Source organism: Hippocampus bargibanti, linkage group LG14 (genome assembly GCF_051943395.1).
Source record: "Hippocampus bargibanti isolate YZ-2025 linkage group LG14, ASM5194339v1, whole genome shotgun sequence".
Taxonomy (NCBI): Eukaryota; Metazoa; Chordata; class Actinopteri; order Syngnathiformes; family Syngnathidae; genus Hippocampus; species Hippocampus bargibanti.
Window position 1 is genome coordinate 10035306 of NC_142747.1, and position 20346 is coordinate 10055651.

At 40.6% G+C, this 20346-nt stretch overlaps 1 protein-coding gene across 1 annotated transcript; it reads right to left on the reverse strand.

Moving 5' to 3' along the window:
- Window positions 1–123: 123 nt before the first annotated feature.
- Window positions 124–20273, reverse strand: LOC148888231 (lissencephaly-1 homolog A-like). Its single transcript, XM_089013999.1, has 11 exons — window positions 20104–20273; window positions 15695–15978; window positions 8051–8135; window positions 7070–7144; window positions 6631–6837; window positions 4805–4973; window positions 4523–4625; window positions 4201–4429; window positions 3285–3386; window positions 2998–3154; window positions 124–2839 (listed from the first exon to the last, which is right to left on the reverse strand). Exons 2-11 carry the CDS (start codon window positions 15724–15726, stop codon window positions 2766–2768), a joined length of 1233 nt encoding a protein of 410 aa, XP_088870125.1. The 5' UTR covers window positions 15727–15978; window positions 20104–20273; the 3' UTR covers window positions 124–2765.
- Between the last annotated feature and the right edge of the window lie 73 nt (window positions 20274–20346).

Sequence of the window (20346 nt, forward strand, 5' to 3'; positions counted from 1 at the left end):
CCACTTTAAATTCAACGTTATAAGGAATAAAATTAAATGCGAATCTTCCTTCACCAGGTTGTGACGTTTCCAGGACGTTTGTAATGAATGACATGCCCACCAAAAAACCCACATTTACACAAATAATGCAATTTGTTTTTATTATATTGCAAACAATAATGACATCCAGGTATATTAACAGTAGCGTGAAGAGTGAGACCATAGTAGTGAAAACATCATGAACTCCAAGTAAGAGCTTGTTGTGCAGTCTGAAGTCCTCAATGAGGTTCACACGCATGTGAGAGGACCGGTTGACTTGAGGCAGAAATGACACACAGACAGCAAAAACTCAGTCAGGCCACTCATAAGCCAGACCAGAGAGCAAAGGGATTGCTTGGGAAAGAAGAAACTTTGCATTCACCGCAGCAGCTCTGATCCTTATTTCTTAGAAAAAGAGCTCCCAAACGCCCTGTCAATCTTATATTTAACATCTTTCATTTAAAACCAAATGGAGGAATAGTATAAGGCCTGACATGTCATAGTGTTGCCCTGAGGGTGAGTATTTTTTTCTAAAATTGGTCACATGCTGGACCAAATGAGGCTGGTTTGTTGGTTAAACCAGATTATATTGACTTTTTTGGTATCAGCTCTGAACACAATACTTTGTCATTGTCATGCCAAATTCAACTATTTTCCCACTACAAGTCAGGCACAAGACACCAAAGGGATAGGTGTAACACTATCTTTAAAATTGAGATTGCTCCTTTGGATCATCCTGGTCTGAGTCACTGTCTTTGAATGTGGAGGGGTAAAAGGGGTGGGATATTGGTGGAAGAAAAAAAACAAATTCAGTCCATTCATCAAGAGAGGGATTGAGTAGTCTAAACATACTAGGCCATCCTCTTCTCAGCACCAGTCATGCTTCTGTCTGTTAAGCCACTGTGTACCTTTAAATGTGTTTAGACAACTCGGCCTCTGATGTTGGTAACCATGCAGCAGCACTATATATCCCAAAAAAAATCGTTTTACACCGCGCGAGCAGGAGCTTCAGCAGCAAAGTGCCACCACATTCAGTACACGGGTGAAAAGAAAAATGCAGCAAAAAAGCTAATGAATTATTGAAGCAATCAATTTCTTTTTAAGCCAAGAACTTCAATTAGGAAATTGATGCAATTATCAACATCGGTAAATTTGTCTTGGATCATCATGTCCAAAGACCTGGTGGAAACTAGGGTGTGCAATATGAATGAACCACAGCCTTTGATCATTCATTTGAGATAAGGGGAAAGTAATGGTTGAAGTGTATTTTTATTTTTAATCCCGCTCTATCTGCCGTTCTTCTCAGTTAAACATGAGCAGAATCCCACTGAGAAACATGTCAAATGGTTTGCGGAGTTTGTCGGGAGAGATGCTTACATTACAGAGAAGATATGGAGCAGATCACTTGGGATGTCCGCAACTAACATTTTCTCAATAGTCTAAAACCACCCCCACTTTCATTCAGGTCATCCTTGGACACATTACAAAACTGCCAAATGGCTTAACTACCTAAATTTACACTTCATATTTTCACAGAAAACCAATTCAACTTATTTTTATTGAGCTGAACATCTCTTTCACCCCTTGGAAATTAAGATATCATTGCAAATTCCAAGTATATAACCTGGGAGGCATGTTGACTCGTCATGCTTTTTCCTTTCCTTTTTGGAAGAGAAAGTTCATTTTTCCAGCCATTACAGGCCCCAAGCGACAACTATGTATCTTCAGTCTATACATCCTTCCTACATTACACAAATACCATAGCAGGGCAAATATGCTGAAGGTTGAGGGGTAGGAGGCGAGTGGAAGCGATCTTACAAAAGAGACACCCTCAGCATCTGTATCAAGTGCTCAAAATGAGAAATTGCGTAATCCCTGATCTCCACTCAGGCACACACACCAACAGCCTCCACCAAACGTCCGTGAATAGTTCAGCGGTGCTATTCTTAATAGGATGGTTCACCTAAAGTCTAATATTTGTTCATATGCCACCATGACAAGAGTCAAAGCTGCAGTTTTTCCACCCCCCTACTCACCCTTTCCCGAGGTCCAAAGAAAACGGTTGGAAAATGGTATATACAACCATTAATTTATGAGCAAGCTCCACATGAACAGAAATTGTATGCACACGTATGAAATGATGGTATAAAGCTACAGATTATTTCAATAACAAAGGCCGACAGACAGTTTCATCGTATATGCTTTTTCTGTCTGATTTCTCAACTGTTTTTACCAAGCTAGGCACCATCAGACTAGGACAGCAACGGAGAAAGAAAGCGAGGGGAAAAAAAGTTCTAAAAAAATGGACGAAAATAATCTTACACATAAAGACACAGTCATTTCTTAAATTATTTTTTTGTGCCCTACATCAAAAACATCTGCCTTCGGTTGGTCAGTAAGGCTGCGTGACAGACGGCCAGCCCTGTGTTAAACCTATGGTTCTTCTAGATGTTATGCAAATTTACAGTATACAAGTTTTGATTACCATGCAAGAATACTTTTTTTGTGTAACATTTAATATCTTGATCTACATCCAGGAATAATTTACAGAGGGGGCAGATTATTAGACCAGAGAGCGCAATGGGTAAGTAACCATCGTGGCAGGTGCAGCCGAAGGAGATGAAGATGTGCGGGTAAAGTTTAGCTTAGGTGAGAGGGGGGTTGGGGGCGGGGGTGTAATGACAGGGTGGGTGGTAGAGGATCCAGAAGACCATCTGGGTAGTCGCGGTGCTGGTCCAATCTCCTACTCAGCGACACTCCCACACTTTTACTGTCTGATCTACACTCCCAGTGACCACATAAGGAGCAGCCTTGTGGAAATCTGAATGTGACAAAAAAAAATATATAAAAAAAAAAAATCACATTACACGACGTTTACATGGACAACCAACCGTGTGTAAAAATGCAAACTTTATGGTTAATTATAGTGCAACACATTGAAAATAACATATCAGGGTGTAGGAGGGCAGGTCTGCTTACCCAAAGAGGTAACAAAGTGTTCATGGGCACTCAAGGTTTTCATGCAGCGCTTGTTCTTGTAGTCCCAAATCCTTAAGGTCTTGTCGTCTGCACAGGTCACAATAAACTTGCCTCCTGGGTGGAAAAGGAGGCCACGCACCCAGTTGTCATGGCCGACCTGCGATACAGAAAAGACGTCATCCACAAATGAAGCAACTTATCTTTGATTAAAAAGAGATAAAGAGATAGAAATAGGGAAAGAAAGGAAAGAAAAAAGAAAACATGTACGCCCTTTAACTGGACCTCACCAGTGTCATAAGGCACATGCCTATGCTAACATCCCACAGCTTGATAGTTTTGTCTCTGGAGCCAGACAGGAGGAAAGGGCCTGGCTTACCACTCTTCTTGCTCTGATTGGACAAAAAACATACACACACACACACACAAAAATCAGGCAATCTATGTGGCGAAATTATTGCAGGTTAAGTAACTAATTATTTCGTGTGCTTGTATAGGTTTTGTCAAATGGATGCATCAAATAAATGTATGCAAAATCCATCTGGATTTCAAGATTCACCCAAACAATTAAGATTTACACAAGAAAAAAAAAACTGATTCTCAAATGGCGGGTTGTGACTAAATATTGTTGCTTGGGTCGTGGACAGCTTGTCTAAAAGCACATCTAACGTCGTCTCGTTCTTTAATTTCTTTTTGTCTCAACCATTTTCTTTTCATCGGCAAAGAAATAAGTTGTATAATTTATTTGATATATTTTCCCCCAATGATATACTGTACTGGGACATGAATGTTGTACTTGTAAAACTGTTTAATAAGTAAAACATTTTACATGTTTTTCCCCTTATTTTTTATTTTAAGGAAATTATCTTGTCTTGAAATCACATAAAAGTGAACGGTTTATGACCATTTAACCATGACCATGGAAAATGCCGATTTCAGGGGAATAACAGTAGAGAACCCCCATGTTGATCAACCTGGGGGCTTGTTGATCAACCTGGGGGCTTGTGTGAGCAACAACTACAAATGACTTAAACCGAGCAAATAATACTTAACGTCATCGTACCTGATGAACCAGCCTTTAAATCAAGAAAGAATGATAAGACTGGATCAAGAAAAATGTGTCAATAAATTCCTACTTGTGCAGTCAGATAATTTGTTTTCATCTAATAATTCCTCCTAATATTTATGATCAAAGCAGGTTCTCACCTCAGAACCAGTGGCATCGAGTATGGTGGGAAAAGCGCTCTCTGGCGCCCACGAGATACACTCCACTACGTGCTCATGCTCTCGCAGCTCAGCTTTGCACTCTTTGTTGGCCACAACCCACACGCGCACCGTTTGATCATTGGAGCAGCTGGCAACCAAAGTGCCATCCTGGTTGGGTCGCACCATGCGGACCCACTCCCTGTGGCCGGTGAAGGTCTTCACGCAGTAACTGGTGGGCAAAAATATAGAGATGAATTACCAACCAGTTAATTTGCCCAAAGAGAATGAATTATGACATTTTCAAAGAATTCAAAGACTTTACCCAGTTGCCACTTCCCACATCTTCATGGTTTTGTCCCTTGAGGCCGAAATAATGTGATCTCCATTGGGCATAATGGCTACAGATGATACATTGTGGTCATGTCCTAAAAAAATAGTTGGAAACGTAACTGGATATTGGTATATTTTCATTTCAATATGATATTAAATGTCATGTTACAAAATTATATCAAATAACGTGTTGGCTATGACAGAATTCCCCCACGCAACGGCTTGTGTTTTACTTTTATTTTTTAAACATAAAATGGCTTATTAGAAAACATACCATGCATAGTCCTGATGCACTCAAAACCTTGGAAATCCCACAGCTTGATAGTCATGTCTGCAGAGCAGGATGCAAGCAGTTTTCCAGTCTGGTCAAAAGAGATGTCCTGCACGGAATCTGTGTGGCCCTTCAGTGTGCGTTCAAAGTCTCCGGTCTCATAGTCCCACACCTGAAGAGCAGCAAATTAGACCACATAAATCCACTTTACAAACTATGCAATTTCTTGACAATCAGAATAAATGTTTTATTTTAAATTGTTGCACACAATGTATTTTGGAAATTCAATTGTTTTCAGATTAAGGGGCTATTTTAGCTTGCCGTGTCAAAACATTGTGAAGCATGCAAGTTCTCCTCAGTTAAAAATTCAACGGCCTCTTCGGAGGTAGAAAAAGTAGGACACGGAATAAGTGCAGGCCAGGGGAAAGAGAGCGAGCCATAGAAGACACACAAGCAAAAGCAGGAGAGCAGAGCAGAATTTAAGATTTGGGCCCAGAGCCTTGCTCCTCTGATGGCGTGTGGGCTCCGCCATACAGATGCTTCTTATGAGGAATGGAAATGTGGTACAATGCCAAGAGGAGGGATTGCATTGTGGGCAAACGGGTTTTGGAAAAGGAAAGATGATGCCAAAACAGCGATCTGAACTCTTGCTTTATAGGTGTAGCCAAGGAGAAGATAACCACATGCCCCATATGATTAAAATCCATCCATACATTTATGAGTAAACTATAAAGTAAAAATAGCAAAATAGCCGAGTGGAATTTTCTGCTGATGAAAAGTCACTGGTTAGCAAGATGACAGACAGTAAAGTTTGTACATTGATTCTCAGCACACAAAGATGATACTGGTGTAACCGCACGCTTGAGAGAGGCAGACCAATTGGGAGGACTGCAGCATCATTCAAGACAAAGTGAAAAGTAACAACTCATCACAGTTATATCACATGATGGCAATAATCATCTTTCGAAGCTTTCAAGAGGTGGTTCTGTGGATACCAAGCCATCATAAGGTAAATCAACAAACATTTCCGACACAACTGCCTGCAAGTTTGTTCCTGCGAGCAATGTCAGCAGATATACAGGCTTCCCTGCGATAAATTGTTTTCCCTGGTCATGTTTTCTTTCAACAATGACATCTTATAAATTCTGGCTTACGTATATTTATGAGTACAAACTGATATCTTGACTACTGTCAACATTAGCAAACTATAATCTTTGTAGCTTGAAGCAAACCATAATTCTCATGTCATCTCATTTTCCGTACCGCTTATTCCTCATTAGGGTCGCGGGGGTTGCTGGAGCCTATCTCAGCTGTCTTCGGGCACGAGGCGGGGGACACCCTGAATTGGTTGCCAGCCAATCGCAGGGCACACAAAGACGTACAACAGTCACTCTCACACTCACACCTAGGGACAATTTGGAGTAGTCAATCTGCCTGCCATGCATGTTTTTGGAGTGTGGGAGGAAACCGGAGTACCCGGAGAAAACCCACGCGGGTCCGGGGAGAACATGCAAACTCCACACAGGGAGGCCGGACCGGGACGCGAACCGGCGACCTCTGCACTGTGAAGCCGGTGTGCTAACCACTTGACTACCGGGCCGCCCTTATTGCCCTTAAACCATAATTAAAAACAGAATTATTTTTAAACAATAACACAGATTGTAAAATCATTTTAAGGATACTCTTTCCCCCAGCTTGTTGCAATAATGCACTGATGCATTGAGTGGCAAAATGTGCAATGCTACACTGGACCGCAAAACATTTGGAATATTTGCAAACAATGAAAGGGGGTGAGTGGGGCATGTATGGTGCCTTTCATCCGCACTAACCTTTATTGTTGCATCCTCTGAAGCAGACACCATCACACTGAAGACTGGGTGGAAGATGACTCTGGTCACAGGACTGCGGTGACCACTCAGCGCATAGCGTTCTGGAGGGCGCGGGACCCACTCTTTGGGGTCTCGCTTTTGACTAACTGGTCCACCCAGGGTGATTTCCTCCTTTGCTTCATTCAGTTTGGATTCAAGTTCCATAACCTACACAGATCGAGCAAGTATGTTAGCAGAGGGGGGTGTATTCAAACAATTTCAAGACAATTTTCAATGTTCTTAAAAAGCTTCGGCGGTGAGATTTTGGCTAAATGTTGGACTGTTTATATATTACTATGAATTAACAATAAAAGTAAAGTGGACTCAGGGGAGGCGTCACAAACTATTCACAGACCATATTGGATACAAACCTCCTTTTGAAAGTGGAAAATAAACAAACCTTCTTTTGTAATCTGATGACTGAAGTCCATTTTTTTTCCAAAAGGCCGGCATACTTCTTGTCCAATTCTTCATTCTGTAAGGAGATGAGGAGGGGGTGTGTTTGGGAGTTGGATGCAAAAAAGGCAAACAGGTTAAAAAAAGGCAGAATCAAAAAAGGCCAGTGAAAGTGGATCAGCTGGAGTGGATGGCAAAGGACATGCCTTACAAGAAAGAAAATCATTATTTACACTTTGACCCCTGAATATCGTGACTGCATGCATCCCTTTACAATTTCAGGATTTCTGCTTTTGTTCAAAGCAAGGCTGACGAGCGAGCTGTGAAATTGGACGATCGTGGCAATCATCACCCTAACGAGGGCTTAATGCTTTCATAGTTAGCAGCAGCCTCAAGGCATTGTGCAACGTGGGACGAAAATACAAAATATACAAATACAAAACACAGAACCTTTATTTTGTGAAGTGTGTTTTTCCCCAAACAAGCTTGCAATCGTGTAATGGGCCATCTGCCTGGATGCTAAGCAACATACACATGATGCACAAAAAGTGCCAGACTACACTGCAGGGTGCCAACCACTAACCTAACCAATGGGCATTATGCATTCAAATGTCTGAAATAAGGATCTCAATTACATTTTAACATCAAAGTCAGAATCAAAGTCTTTTGTTTTAAGTGTGTGTGTGTGTGTGTGTGTGTGTGTGTGTGTGTGTGTGTGTGTGTGTGTGTGTGTGTGTGTGTGTGTGTGTGTGTTGTGTGCGTGCATGGGTGTGCGGCTATGTTAGCAACAGACAATACATAGCTAATGTACGCATACGCTAATTAAAAAAAAAAAATCAAAGAAAGAAAAACAACATGGCTCAAACTAAGCTATTCTGTTGTATTTGGCAAGATATTTACACATTTGGCTAGTGCTGAAGGTTTATCTTCAAATGTTTCGAAAATGAATATTCTACTTCACACAGAAAATGAATTTTCTACTTACCATGTCTAATTCTGCCTCCTTCTTGAATGTGGAATATGCTCCTTCATATCCATTAGAACGCAGATAATCAGCTATGGCTCGATTTCTGGAACAGAAAAAAAGGATCCTTACACCCTCGCTACCAGAGTATATGTATACACTTAAAGGACAACCGAACGCACTTTTTGGTTTCCTAACTGACATCAGAAAAACTTTTTATAGCATCTAAAATACCCAAAACACGCAGTATGATATTTTTAGTGAAATGCAAAACACCAATAAAAATAACTATGCTTTCTTGTTACTCATCCAGTTATGAATATGATTCAAATAGTTCTGAAGAAGAAAGCATACATGTTTGCAATCGATTAAAGAATTTATTCCGTGTCATTTTGAGGCATCAGGGGTGGGAAATGTCGCACCCAAAAAAGACAGAAAATGGCGACAAAGCCCCGTAAGGAATTAATCAGCCCGTTTCCACAGGCTGATTAATTCTTTTCATGCAGCTTTGTCGCCCTCTTCTGCCTCTTTTTGGTCCTACATGACGTTTTCAGACCAAACAAGCAAGTACAGCAAAATGCATTGACGTGATGGAAGGACTGCTACAATGTGTCCTTTTTTCGGTCAGGGGCGTTCCTTCAGTGACGTAGGGTGAGGACTCGTCACCAACTCAAAAACTTCCGGAATATTCAGTCTTAAAACGGAAAATATAGCTATGTGCGGTGGAATCTATGTAAAATATGCTCAGTAGAAGTCATTTGAAGCCATTTTACAAATTATGGACACAACTTGTCCGAATACGTCGGTTGTCCTTTAAATGCACTGTCAGACCGACAGTATATATTAGAATAGCATTTATTGTGTATAAATCAGACAACTGTGTATGATTTGTGACAAGCCCCTACTATATATCCAGCACAATGGATATCACATCTGCCCCGAGTCTATAATGAGCTCCTGTCCTGTGGCTGAGTGCACCCACAGAATGTATCACTGTAATGGTTCGTGGAGGAACGGGATATCCTAGTGTGCATGCCCACGAAAAATAAATACAGTTGAGGTGAACAAGCTTTCTGGCCATGACGATTTCATCAAGTCAGTCACAAAATGAGTCAATTAATTAGAAAACTGAAAGTAGAGTCGTGAGCTGTGTCATTAAAAAAACGGGGCGGATCGCGGACAGGCATTAGTGCAGGCCATCCAGAAAAGTCTTCAACAGCTGCCTGCCATGAGGGAATCCCCATCTTAAAACATTTCAGATAAACAAGGAAAACACAAGCTAAAACCAAGCAGGCATTCTATTCCCAACAAAATGTACCGGTGATTATTCCCAAACATGAGAGTTTGAATGTTTGCTTTTAGTTTCCTGTCAGGGTAAAAAAATATTGTGGAGCTGGGTTTTTTTTTTTTTAAACAAATGCTGAATTAACTCCAATGTTGCATTCAGCTTTACCAGTACCATATGTATTGTGGGAGATTTTTTTACTGTGACGCATGATACGACCAGTACTCTATTTTCTGAGGAGTGAGCAGTGACCCTGATGTATTCAGATGACTTAGTGAAAGCCACTATTGGAGAAAATGTCACTTGAACCTGAAACTAGATTGTTATTTCCGTTTCAGTGAGTCAATTCAGTGCTGTTTTTAAAAAGAACGCAGGCTGTGACTGATTTCAAGCCAGTTTGGCTCAATTGCAAAGAATGAAATTGAGATTATCAGTAAAACCACTTGCACTCAGATAGGATGATGCCCTTGAGCAAGGTACTGACAAGCACATTTGTGTCACTAACGGTGCGTATTGATTATTCATTATTTTGGGTTATTAATGATTAAAGACAGTCAGATAACTAACATATAGTTGTTTAAATCAAGTTCAGTTAGAATCAGAAAAAAAATAAACAAAAGAAATCAAAGAAACCAAACAAAGAAACGGCACCCCTGTGGGCTATATCACATTGGTTCTTGGGTTGTTGTATTTGTCACAAATACCATCAAAATCCAGGAAAAGCCAAACAAGAGAAAATGCTTGACGCTAGCAATATGAAGGTGGAGGACGTTGCAATCTTTCAGTTCTGTCTGTACTTTGTGCACCTCACCTTCTGCCTACCTGAATACCCAAGACAACAAGAAAGGGGGGGTACCAATTAAGAAGCCCTGTTTACGTTCGGCTTCTGTAATTCTCATTAATCTACCTAGCAAGATAGTTTATTGTGTGCCATCACATCCAAAGGATGACATACACAAAGCACTTTATAACCCGAGTCTGGGGGACGGCGTTGGGCACATTCTTTGTTCAGCGAGGAGAAATTAGAATAAATAAATCAATAAATAAGGCACCCATCATAACAAGGGTGGCCGCCAGGTCTTTTCTGGAAGCAACATGATTGTGTTCTTCGGCTATTTTTACAACATGATTGGGGCAGTGATTCCCCTGACCCTGTAAAGATACACAAATGTGCTTTTCATTGGTTATGGATTTAAAAAAAAGAAGAAATTAAAATGAGCTATTGCCAATAGGTTACAGAATCACACAGCTTACTTTTCCTCCCCAAATAGGACCTTATTATTAGAAATATACCATTTAAAATATACGGTGCCATGCAAAAGTATTCAGCCCCCTTGAATCTTGCAACCTTTTGCCACATTTCAGGCTTCAAACAAAGTTATGAAATTGTTTTTTTTTTTTTTGTCAAGAATCAACAAGTGGGACACAATCATTTATTGGATAATTTAAACTTTTTTAACAAATAAAGAAGTGAAAAGTGGGGCGTGCAATATTCTTCGGCCCCTTTGCTTTCAGTGCAGCAAACTCACTCCAGAAGTTCAGTGAGGATCTCTGAATGATCCAATGTTGTCCTAACTGACTGATGATGATGATGATAAATAGAATCCACCTGTGTGTAACCAAGTCTCCGTATAAATGCATCTGCTCTGTGATAAACTCAGGGTTCTATTTGAAGTGCAGAGAGCATCATGAAAACCAAGGAACACACTAGGCAGGTCCGAGATACTGTTGTGGAGAAGTTTAAAGCCGGATTTGGATACAAAAAGATTTCCCAAGATTTAAACATCTCAAGGAGGACTGTGCAAGCCATCATATTGAAATGGAAGGAGCTTCAGACCGCAGCAAATCTACCAAGACCTGTCCATTCTTCCAAACTTTCATCTCAAACAAGGAGAAAACTGATCAGAGATGCAGCCAAGAGCCTCATGATCACTCTGGATGAACTGCGGATCTACAGCTCAGGTGGGAGAGTCTGTCCATAGGACAACAATCAGTCGTACACTGCACACATCTGGCCTTCATGGAAAAGTGGCAAGAAGAAAGACATTTCTCAATAATATCCATCAAAAGTCCCATTTAAAGTTTGCCACAAGCCACCTGGGAAACTCACCAAACATGTGGAAGAAGGTGCTCTGGTCAGATGAAACCAAAATTGAACTTTTTGGCCACAATGCAAAACGATGTTTGGTGTAAAAGCAACACAGCTCATCGCCCTGAACACACCATCCCCACTGTGAAACATGGTGGTGGCAGCATCATGGTTTGGGCCTGCTTTTCTTCAGCAGGGACAGGGAATATGGTTAAAATTGACGGGAAGATTGATGGAGCCAAATACAGGAGCATCCTGGAAGACCTGTTAGTATCTGCACAAGACCTGAGACTGGGACGGAGATTTATCTTCCAGCAGGACAATGATGCAAAACATAAAGCCAAATCTACAATGGAGTCGTTAAAAAAAATAAACGTATCCAGGTGTTAGAATGGCCAAGTCAAAGTCCAGACGTGAATCCAATTGAGAATCTGAAGAAAGAGCTGAAGATTGCTATTCATAAACACTCTCCATCCAACCTCACTGAGCTTGATCAGTTTTGCAAGGAAGAATTGGCAAGAATGTCAGTCTCTCGGTGTCCAAAACTGATAGAAACATACCCCAAGCGACTTGCAGCTGTAATTGGAGCAATAGGTGGCGCTACAAAGTATTAACACAAGGGGGCCGTATAATATGGCACGCCCCACTTTTCAGTTTTTTCGTTGTTAAAAAAGTTGAAATTATCCAATACATTTTGTTCCACTTCACGATTGTGTCCCACTTGTTGATTCTTGACAAAAAAATACATTTTATCTGCATGTTTGAAGCCTGAAATGTGGCGAAAGTTTGTAACATTCAAGGGGGCCAAATACTTTTGCAAGGCACTGTAAATATCAAGCTCAGGGACTTGAAATGCCACAGGAGAAAAAAAACAAACATCAATTCCATAGCGGAATTTTCATGTTACAAAGGGCTGGGTGTGGGTTGGTGCGTGACTGAGTAGCATCTTAAATTTGTACCAAAGTTCGAATTTGTCGTAGTTTGCCACCGTTCTAAGTAGTGTAAACATAAACGAACTATCAGGAAGAAAATCAATGCCACCATCTAAAACAATGAAATGAAACATTTTGCAGTCATAAAATTCTACGTTAAAGGTTTAAACACAATGTACCTAATTAGTTTGAACATTAAAACTATTTCTAGTGTATTCAACTATATATTGAACATGACTTGTAAATCAATGTATTCTGCAGATATTGGCTACTGATACGATACCTAAGCACAATTGTATTTTCTGCACCTTAAACGACAATCGACACCATTTTTTTTGTTTCCTAACTGACATCAGAAAAACGTTTTATAGCATCTAAAATACCCAAAACACACAGGCTGATATTTTTAGTCAAATGCAAAACACCAATTAAAATGACTTAAAGTGTGCTAAAACTGCAAAAAAATTGAGCTGCAAATTGGGGATTTTCAGAAAGTCCAAGTCCAAGTCATCTTGCCTTGCTCGAGAATCAAAACAATGGCTTAAGATTCTGAGAAGAAGCTTTCTTGTTACTCATCCAGTTATTGGATTGGATTGTATTGGATTTGCCTTTATTAGTCTCGCAGTGGAGAAATTTACATTTCACAGCAGCAAAGTTATGAAAGAAATGAAAGTAGAAAAGCAAAACACAGGAGCTGCTGGAAAGTTATGAATATGCTTCAAATAGTTCTGAAGAGGAAAGCATAAATGTTTGCAATCGATTAAACAAGTCCTCCCGGGTCATTTTGAGGTGTCAGGACTGCTGTGTAGCGTCCTAGAAAATGCAGAATATGGCGCCCAGACTCCGTTGGAAATGGGCTGATTTGTCTGCTGGGAATTTGTGTCAGCGAATATCAAATAGTTGTCTTGGTGCAACACACAACGATTCACCATCGCGTTATTTATGTGTTTTCCTTCTAATTTTGCCATCAACATGAAGTTTTCAGACCAAAGTACCGCAAAATGCATTGTGTCGCTTTCTTGGTCATGGGCGTTCCAAACGTGACGTCACGTTGGGATCGTCATCAACTCGAAAACAAGACTTCCTGAATATTCAGCGCGAGCCTTAAAACGTAAAATATAGCTTTATGCGGTGGAATCTTTGTAAAATACACTCAGTAGAAGTCATTTGAAGTGATTTTACAAATTATGGACACAACTTCGCCATCGGGTAGGAGACTGCAGAGTCTCCGAGCCAAGACCAGCAGGCTCAAGGACAGTTTCTGCCACCAGGCAGTCCGGAGACTCAACTCCCTCCCAGCCCTGCCCAGCCTGCCCCTTCCCACTGCCACTCACCGAACTCTGAGTACACGCTACATGCTGTACGATCATCCTGAACTCTATTTTTTTGTTCTTTCTCATTTTTTTTCTGCAAGACCTCACCTCAACCCTTTCGTTGTTTGTTTTTGCATTACTACATTGCATCACTCTTTCGTTGTTTGTTTTTGCATTACTACATTGCATCACTTTATATACGTCACTTCCTCACTTTACATGTCACTACCTCACTTTACATACGTCACTGCCTCACTTTCCAGATGACACTACCTCACTTTACATACAGAAATTACATGTATTGTCTGTTGTCAATTGAATGTCTTTTTAGCCACGTTATAAGTGCTTTTGATTGTTTTGCATGCTGGGTCCGAGAGGACATTAATTTCATCTGTGCTGTATGTCATGCATATTAGCATATTTGACAATAAAGCTGACTTTGACTTGACTTTGAACTTGACCACAGGCGTCGGTTGTCCTTCAAGGCACACCGAAAGCGTTACATTTTCCGAGAAAGTCATCCGTGCGAAAGGATTCATTTGTGACAGCGCTCTGTCAGACTGAGAAAAGAGGTTTTGGCTGGGGGTCTTGGAAGCTACTTCTGAGTAGTTCAGAGGTAATGAAAGCTTAGCATTCCAGAAGAGCTCCCCATACCAACAGGCCCTACCCACAGCACTAATCTAAAAACACAGAATCATTGTTGGGAATGTTAGCTGCCTTGTCATGTATTGCACAAGTGGATGCATTCCGCAATTCAGGCCTGCCACCAGACCTCTCGGTCTTTAGGGGCGGACATAAAAGGCTTTATGTAATATATATATATATATATATATATATATATATATATATATATATATATATATATATATATATATATATAATTGTAATAGACCAGTTTGTGTATATATATATACACTTTGTCATTTTTATTGGTGTTTTGCATGTGACTTAAAATATCATACTGCGTGTTTTGGGTATTTTAGATGATATAAAACATTTTTCTGATGTCAGTTAGGAAACAAAAAAGCGACGTCGGTTGTCCTTTAGAGGACAACCGACGTCTGCGGACAAGTTATGACATAATTTGTAAAATCGCTTCAAATGACTTCGACTGAGCGTATTTTACAAAGATTCCACCGCATATAGCTATATTTTACGTTTTAAGACTCACGCTGAATATTCCGGAAGTCTTGTTTTTGAGTTGGTGACGAGTCCTCACCCTACGTCACTGAAGGAACGCCCCTCACCGAGAAAGGACATACCTTGCATCACCTCAATGCACTTTGCGATACTTTGTTTGTCTGAAAACTTCGTGTTGATGGCGAAATTAGAAAGAAAACACATAAATAACGTGATGGTGAATCGTTGTGTGTTGCGCCAAGACTTCTACAGTGTATTTGATGATCACTTACAAAATGTCCCAGGAGACAATTTCCACGGAGCTTTGTCGCCCTCTTCTGCCTTTTTTGGGTACTGTGAGTACTAAAAAGTTTGTCACATTTCTCCCCAGATGCATCAAATGACCGGAATAAATTATTTAATCGATTGCAAACATGTATGCTTTCCTCTTCAGAACTATTTGAATCATATTCATAACTGGATGAGGAACAAGAAAGCATCTTTTCCGAATCTGAAGCCAATATTTTGACGTCTTGGCGTTACAACAGGAACAAGGGGGCGGGACCTTCTGAAACTGGCCACTTCCGGGTTCAATTTGAAGTAGTTTTTGGACACTTTAAGTCATTTTTATTGGTGTTTTGCATTTGAATAAAAATATCATACTGTGTATTTTGGGTATTTTAGATGCTATAAAACGTTTTTCTGATGTCAGTTGGGAAACAAAAAAGTGATGTCGGTTGTCCCTTAAGTTGATATCAGCACGCATCTGGGGCACATAAATCAATATGTTCTTTGGTTAAATAAATCTGATAAGGTGTTGACAGTCATAATTTTACATGTTGAATGTTTTGAAAGCAGTTCAATACTTACAAATGTTTCTGCTTTTTTAACAGCTTGTTTTGAAATAAATGTGCATTGACCACTTACAGTTCATCTCGTTGTCGTTGTGAAAGCACCATTGTGACAGGATGGTGTGGGCGGGGCAAGGAGAGACCAGTTTGTAATAGAAGGTGCAGCTGCTGCGCTCTCCTCAGTCAGGAGATGAGCTATGCGGATCCGAGCAACGCAAGCCAAGGTTAGCCGTGTACTCCTCTAGCGTCAGTTAGCGTCGTAACAACACCGCCTCGGATAGTGTGGGGACCACAGGGCCCCCTGGGGATGAGAGAAGCGGAGAGTCTGCAGACCAGTCAACACTCGACTCTACACTGCATCTGAAAGGGAGAAGAGGAGGTCTACATTAGGTATGCATGGCAGATAACATGAAGGGTGGGAGGGGGTGGAAAGAATGTACAGGTCAAAGAACTGCTGCATCAATTCCCACAATAGTTTAAATGCAGATAATATACATGGAAACACATTATTCTACCAGTCGGTCAATGCAGCACTCAGAAAATATTAGTTGAGCCCGTTAATTAGAAAAATGGCACGAAGTCATCCATCCACCTTCCAAAGTGAACTCAATCACTCATTCCATGAATTTTTAGATGTTCTCAAAACAAGCCATCCAATGTAACAAAACATTCCAGGTTGCCCTTGCTGCAAATTCCTGTGTAAGAGTTGACCCAGATTTGTTGGGTGACAAATTTCCTATTGCAGTTTGCTGAGAAAATACCAATCATAAATAAACATATATATAAATAAATAAATAAATAAATAAATAAATAAATAAATAAATAAATAAATAAATAACGGTTGCATGCCTGTCAAATTCCCAAATGTCATCTTGTCATTATCACACTCCCTTAAGAACGCCCAAGAGTGATGAATGGGGAAAGCACTAACAGCTCAGCTTTGATAGGGGCCAGGGTCATCATATTGTCAAATGGGGGATATTTTTGCCAGGTACATTAAATGCAGTGGGGTTAAAATATGATTATACAGTAAAGTCTCGTTATATCGATAGTACCGCTTATTACAATACTATTTCTACAAACGCAAGGAGAAAATTACATGCGCGCAGGTTCGGATATATCGATAGTCCGGTTATATCGATATTTTTTCGGACTCCCGAGAATATCGCTATAACGAGACTTTACTGTATTTATATATATTTACATACTGTCTTGTAAAAACACCAAACGAACCTGCCGAAGGAAGGATAACTGAGCTACGCGAAAACCTCTTTGAGTACTGGGACCACAATGAATAGATCTCCAACGAACCAGTCAACAAGTGGATCAATAGGATTCATTTATTTTATTTTTTGATCCTGGCACAATTACTTGCTCATGTTTACATATGCATGTTGTGTTATAATACATATAGATGTCACTTAAGAATACTGATACAGTACATCATTTACTTTCATATCAACTATATCTTCAAATGTGAGCCTCAGGTGCACAATTTAGTCACCAGATACAAATTTCACAGTTGTGCCAATAGATCAGGAATCGTTTTAAGGAATAGTGGAGAAGAGGACTGCTTTTCTAAAATGTAGCAGCCTCCCGTGTATTTAGCACTATTTTTTCTTTGCAACACAAGTGATAGGCGGCAGGCCTTTTTTTTTGTTTAGCAGTCAGCTCTACTGAACTGAAATGTAGAATGGGTTTGCTTATCTACTTGCATTAACTGACATTTGAACACTGCAGAGAACCTGCTCCACAGGAGCAACTGACATACGAGCTGACGGTTAAAAACTGATCTGTGATATCAGCACCTGACACAAGTCCAAATAACAGCTTACGTCTCATACAGCGTTGATTACAACACACCGGGAGTTTCTGGATGTTCCCCAACAAATTTGCGGTGGTTCACGGTCACAGAAATAACATAACATTAGGTCTGGATCATTTTAGGAAATGGCTGAGTTGAGATTTTCCTGACATAACTGTGATTTTGAATTTCTGTTCAGACAACGGTTATTTTTGCAGTATTGAAAACAACAGAATACAATCAAATGAATCAGTTTAACTGGATGAGCTCAAAGGTGAGAAACCGGAGATGGCGGAGGGGAAATAATCAGCAGTCAAAGTACATCAATAAATCTGCTTATTCATTCCTGCTATTGATTCTGATGTATGAGCTGGAATTGAGTACTCTGTGGTGTCATTTTATTCTCAGATTTATGCCACCAGGTCAGTGCCGCTGAAAAGCTGAGATGAGCAACAGAAAACATCCTGTCACTTTAAGAAGCAGCAGCCGGCCACCAAGTCACAACTGGACTGAGCCACACCCAATGCATTACAGCACACATATTTGTAGCTTTACGTCAGTGGTCTCAAACCGATGGGCGGCTATGACTGGATGTCATCTCCAAAAGTGAAGCTATTTTGACAATGGAACTTCCATCTGAAGTGCCTTTCCATCACTTCGTGGACCAGAGCAACATGAAGGTCCATGGTGCAAAAAAAGTTGGCTTTATGTCATCAAGCTTACAACGTGGTCACTTGCAACACATGTTGCAAGTGTTTGTAGTAAATGTTTTTTGTTGTCATCTGAGTTTGTTCAAGGACACAAAAATGTTTGCAAACAGTTCAAGCAGTCTTCTCTGCAAATTATGAATATGGTCAAAATTTCTTTGTGACAAGAAATCCTTTTTAAAGCTTCACAAACCCTCACCGTGCAGCTCATGCTTCACAGACAGAAGCTTACAGTCCTGCATAAAGACTCTCTACATCCATGATTTGCAGATGCTGCAAGTAAAGTTTCAGGAGTAAAAGCCCCATTAACCATAATATTCAGGCAGTCATTTTGTAAATTATTTATTTCATTGTTCAGAGAAATGGTAGTCTTTTAACCATTCTATTCTATTCCCAATTTTCAATTCTGATTTTTCAAAATGTGTTCATTTAAAAGTAACATTTAATTTTGTGAAGCATGGATGGGCTGCATGGATGGGCTGCATGGATATCATGTCACGGACTATTTAGAAAGTGTTTAGAGACAGACAGATATATATATAGAGAGAGATAGACAGACCGAAAAGGGCTAGCATCTTACAAATGTCAAAAGGTGTTTGCAGCTGTTATTTTTTCCCTGAAAACGAGGTAGAAATGGCTATGAGTGTACAAGTTGGCGACCCCTCCCACGCACTCCACCATGCCACTTAATGGCACACACAATATTAAAAATATGACAATGAGAAATTTTCAGCTTCATTATTGCACTTGAGAATACTCATTTCATCCTTCACGTTCTAACTTTTATATTTTACAATGCAGTTCTATTTTACCCAAAACAAAAAAAATATATTTCTTTGGAGGCCGGCACAGGTTAATTGCATTTCAATTGGGAAAATAGTATTACAAATCAGGCTACCACGCCCGATCGACAAATTCTCTTGAAATTACCCCTCCCCCCCAACAACACAACTAAAAGATCAGGAGAAAAATATGTCATTTCCCAATTTAATCGCCGCTCTGGGTGGAAAAAAAAGCAATCGTTGTGGTTTTCAATCTCGGAATCGTGACCGGACAACCCGTTAAAGGTGAAATGAGTATGGTAAAGCAAAGACGCAATTCCAAGACCATCTTCGACTAGCATGCGCTCCACCCAGATTTCCTCCCACACATGACGAGGGAGTTCCAGCTGAGCCGGCCCGACGCCCACCGTGAGACAGCAAACAACCCTGTCCTTTACGGGTACCCAAACAACAAATCAATATCCACCATATAAATGTGCATCCATTTAAATGCAATTTACACAACCAGAACCAATATTTCAGGATGAATATTACCGGACGCCCTTCCTCCATGCTAACATCCGACTTAGCCGTGAAGCTAATCAGAAGGTTGTAGACAACACATTCGAATTATGTCTAGCGGTGGCCACTTCTGGAATAAATGTATCCTGAGCGGCAGTGACGTAGATGTCAAACAGCACGGAATCGTCTCCAAACCATGTTCGTAATGACAACGCCAAAAGCCAGAGCACTCTTACAACCCAACCCAGTGTCATATCGTCACGTCGTTAGCACACGTAGCGTTTATTAAACCACATATGACCAAATGAGCTCCTAAATATGAACTATGCCAGCTAATGAGGTGAATGTGAACCTTACCCTCATTAGCTTACTGGAGATGCAGTCAGAAAGTTAGCTTTAATGTTAGCTTGTTATACGAACGCAGACGGGAGTGCCGTTATGCACTTGTATTCAATTTGCGACATCTAATATGTTCACTGAGGACACATACTTGAGAATAAAGTCAACGTTGCATGTATTTACACGGGAATAAAGTGCGACGCTGACATGCTACGTGCTGCTTCAGACCAAGCGGCCTAGCCGCCATTTTGAGGCATAAAAGGAGGTGCAAAAAATTACAGCCACATCGTCATTTTCCCCAACGTCAGATTCATTCGACCATCGGCCGGCTTCATCGACTAGCACAATTTACCCTATTGTCTCTGTCCGCGAATATCCACGCCAGTCTCTGGTGAAAGCACAATCCAACAGGGCGTGAAATTTGCGGTCCAAATTGAGATCTTGTTAGCTGGAGGTAAACTGCGCCCCTCTCGTGTCTCCGGCGCCGCTCGCTTGTTTTTTCGTAGGCTACTGCATTCGCCTTGTCTCGGGGACGCGCACCAAACTCGCGTTCACGAAGCGGGAGCGCGCACGTCCTTGACATCAGAAAATGTAA

Coding starts and splice junctions, on each gene's coding strand:
- LOC148888231 (XM_089013999.1), bottom strand. CDS start 15,726: ATGGTGCTTTCACAACGACAACGAGATGAACT. Junction 4,430..4,522: donor ATGTGGGAAGTGGCAACTGG/GTAAAGTCTTTG, acceptor TTTGCCCACCAG/TTACTGCGTGAAGACCTTCA. Junction 2,840..2,997: donor ACACTTTGTTACCTCTTTGG/GTAAGCAGACCT, acceptor TGTCACATTCAG/ATTTCCACAAGGCTGCTCCT.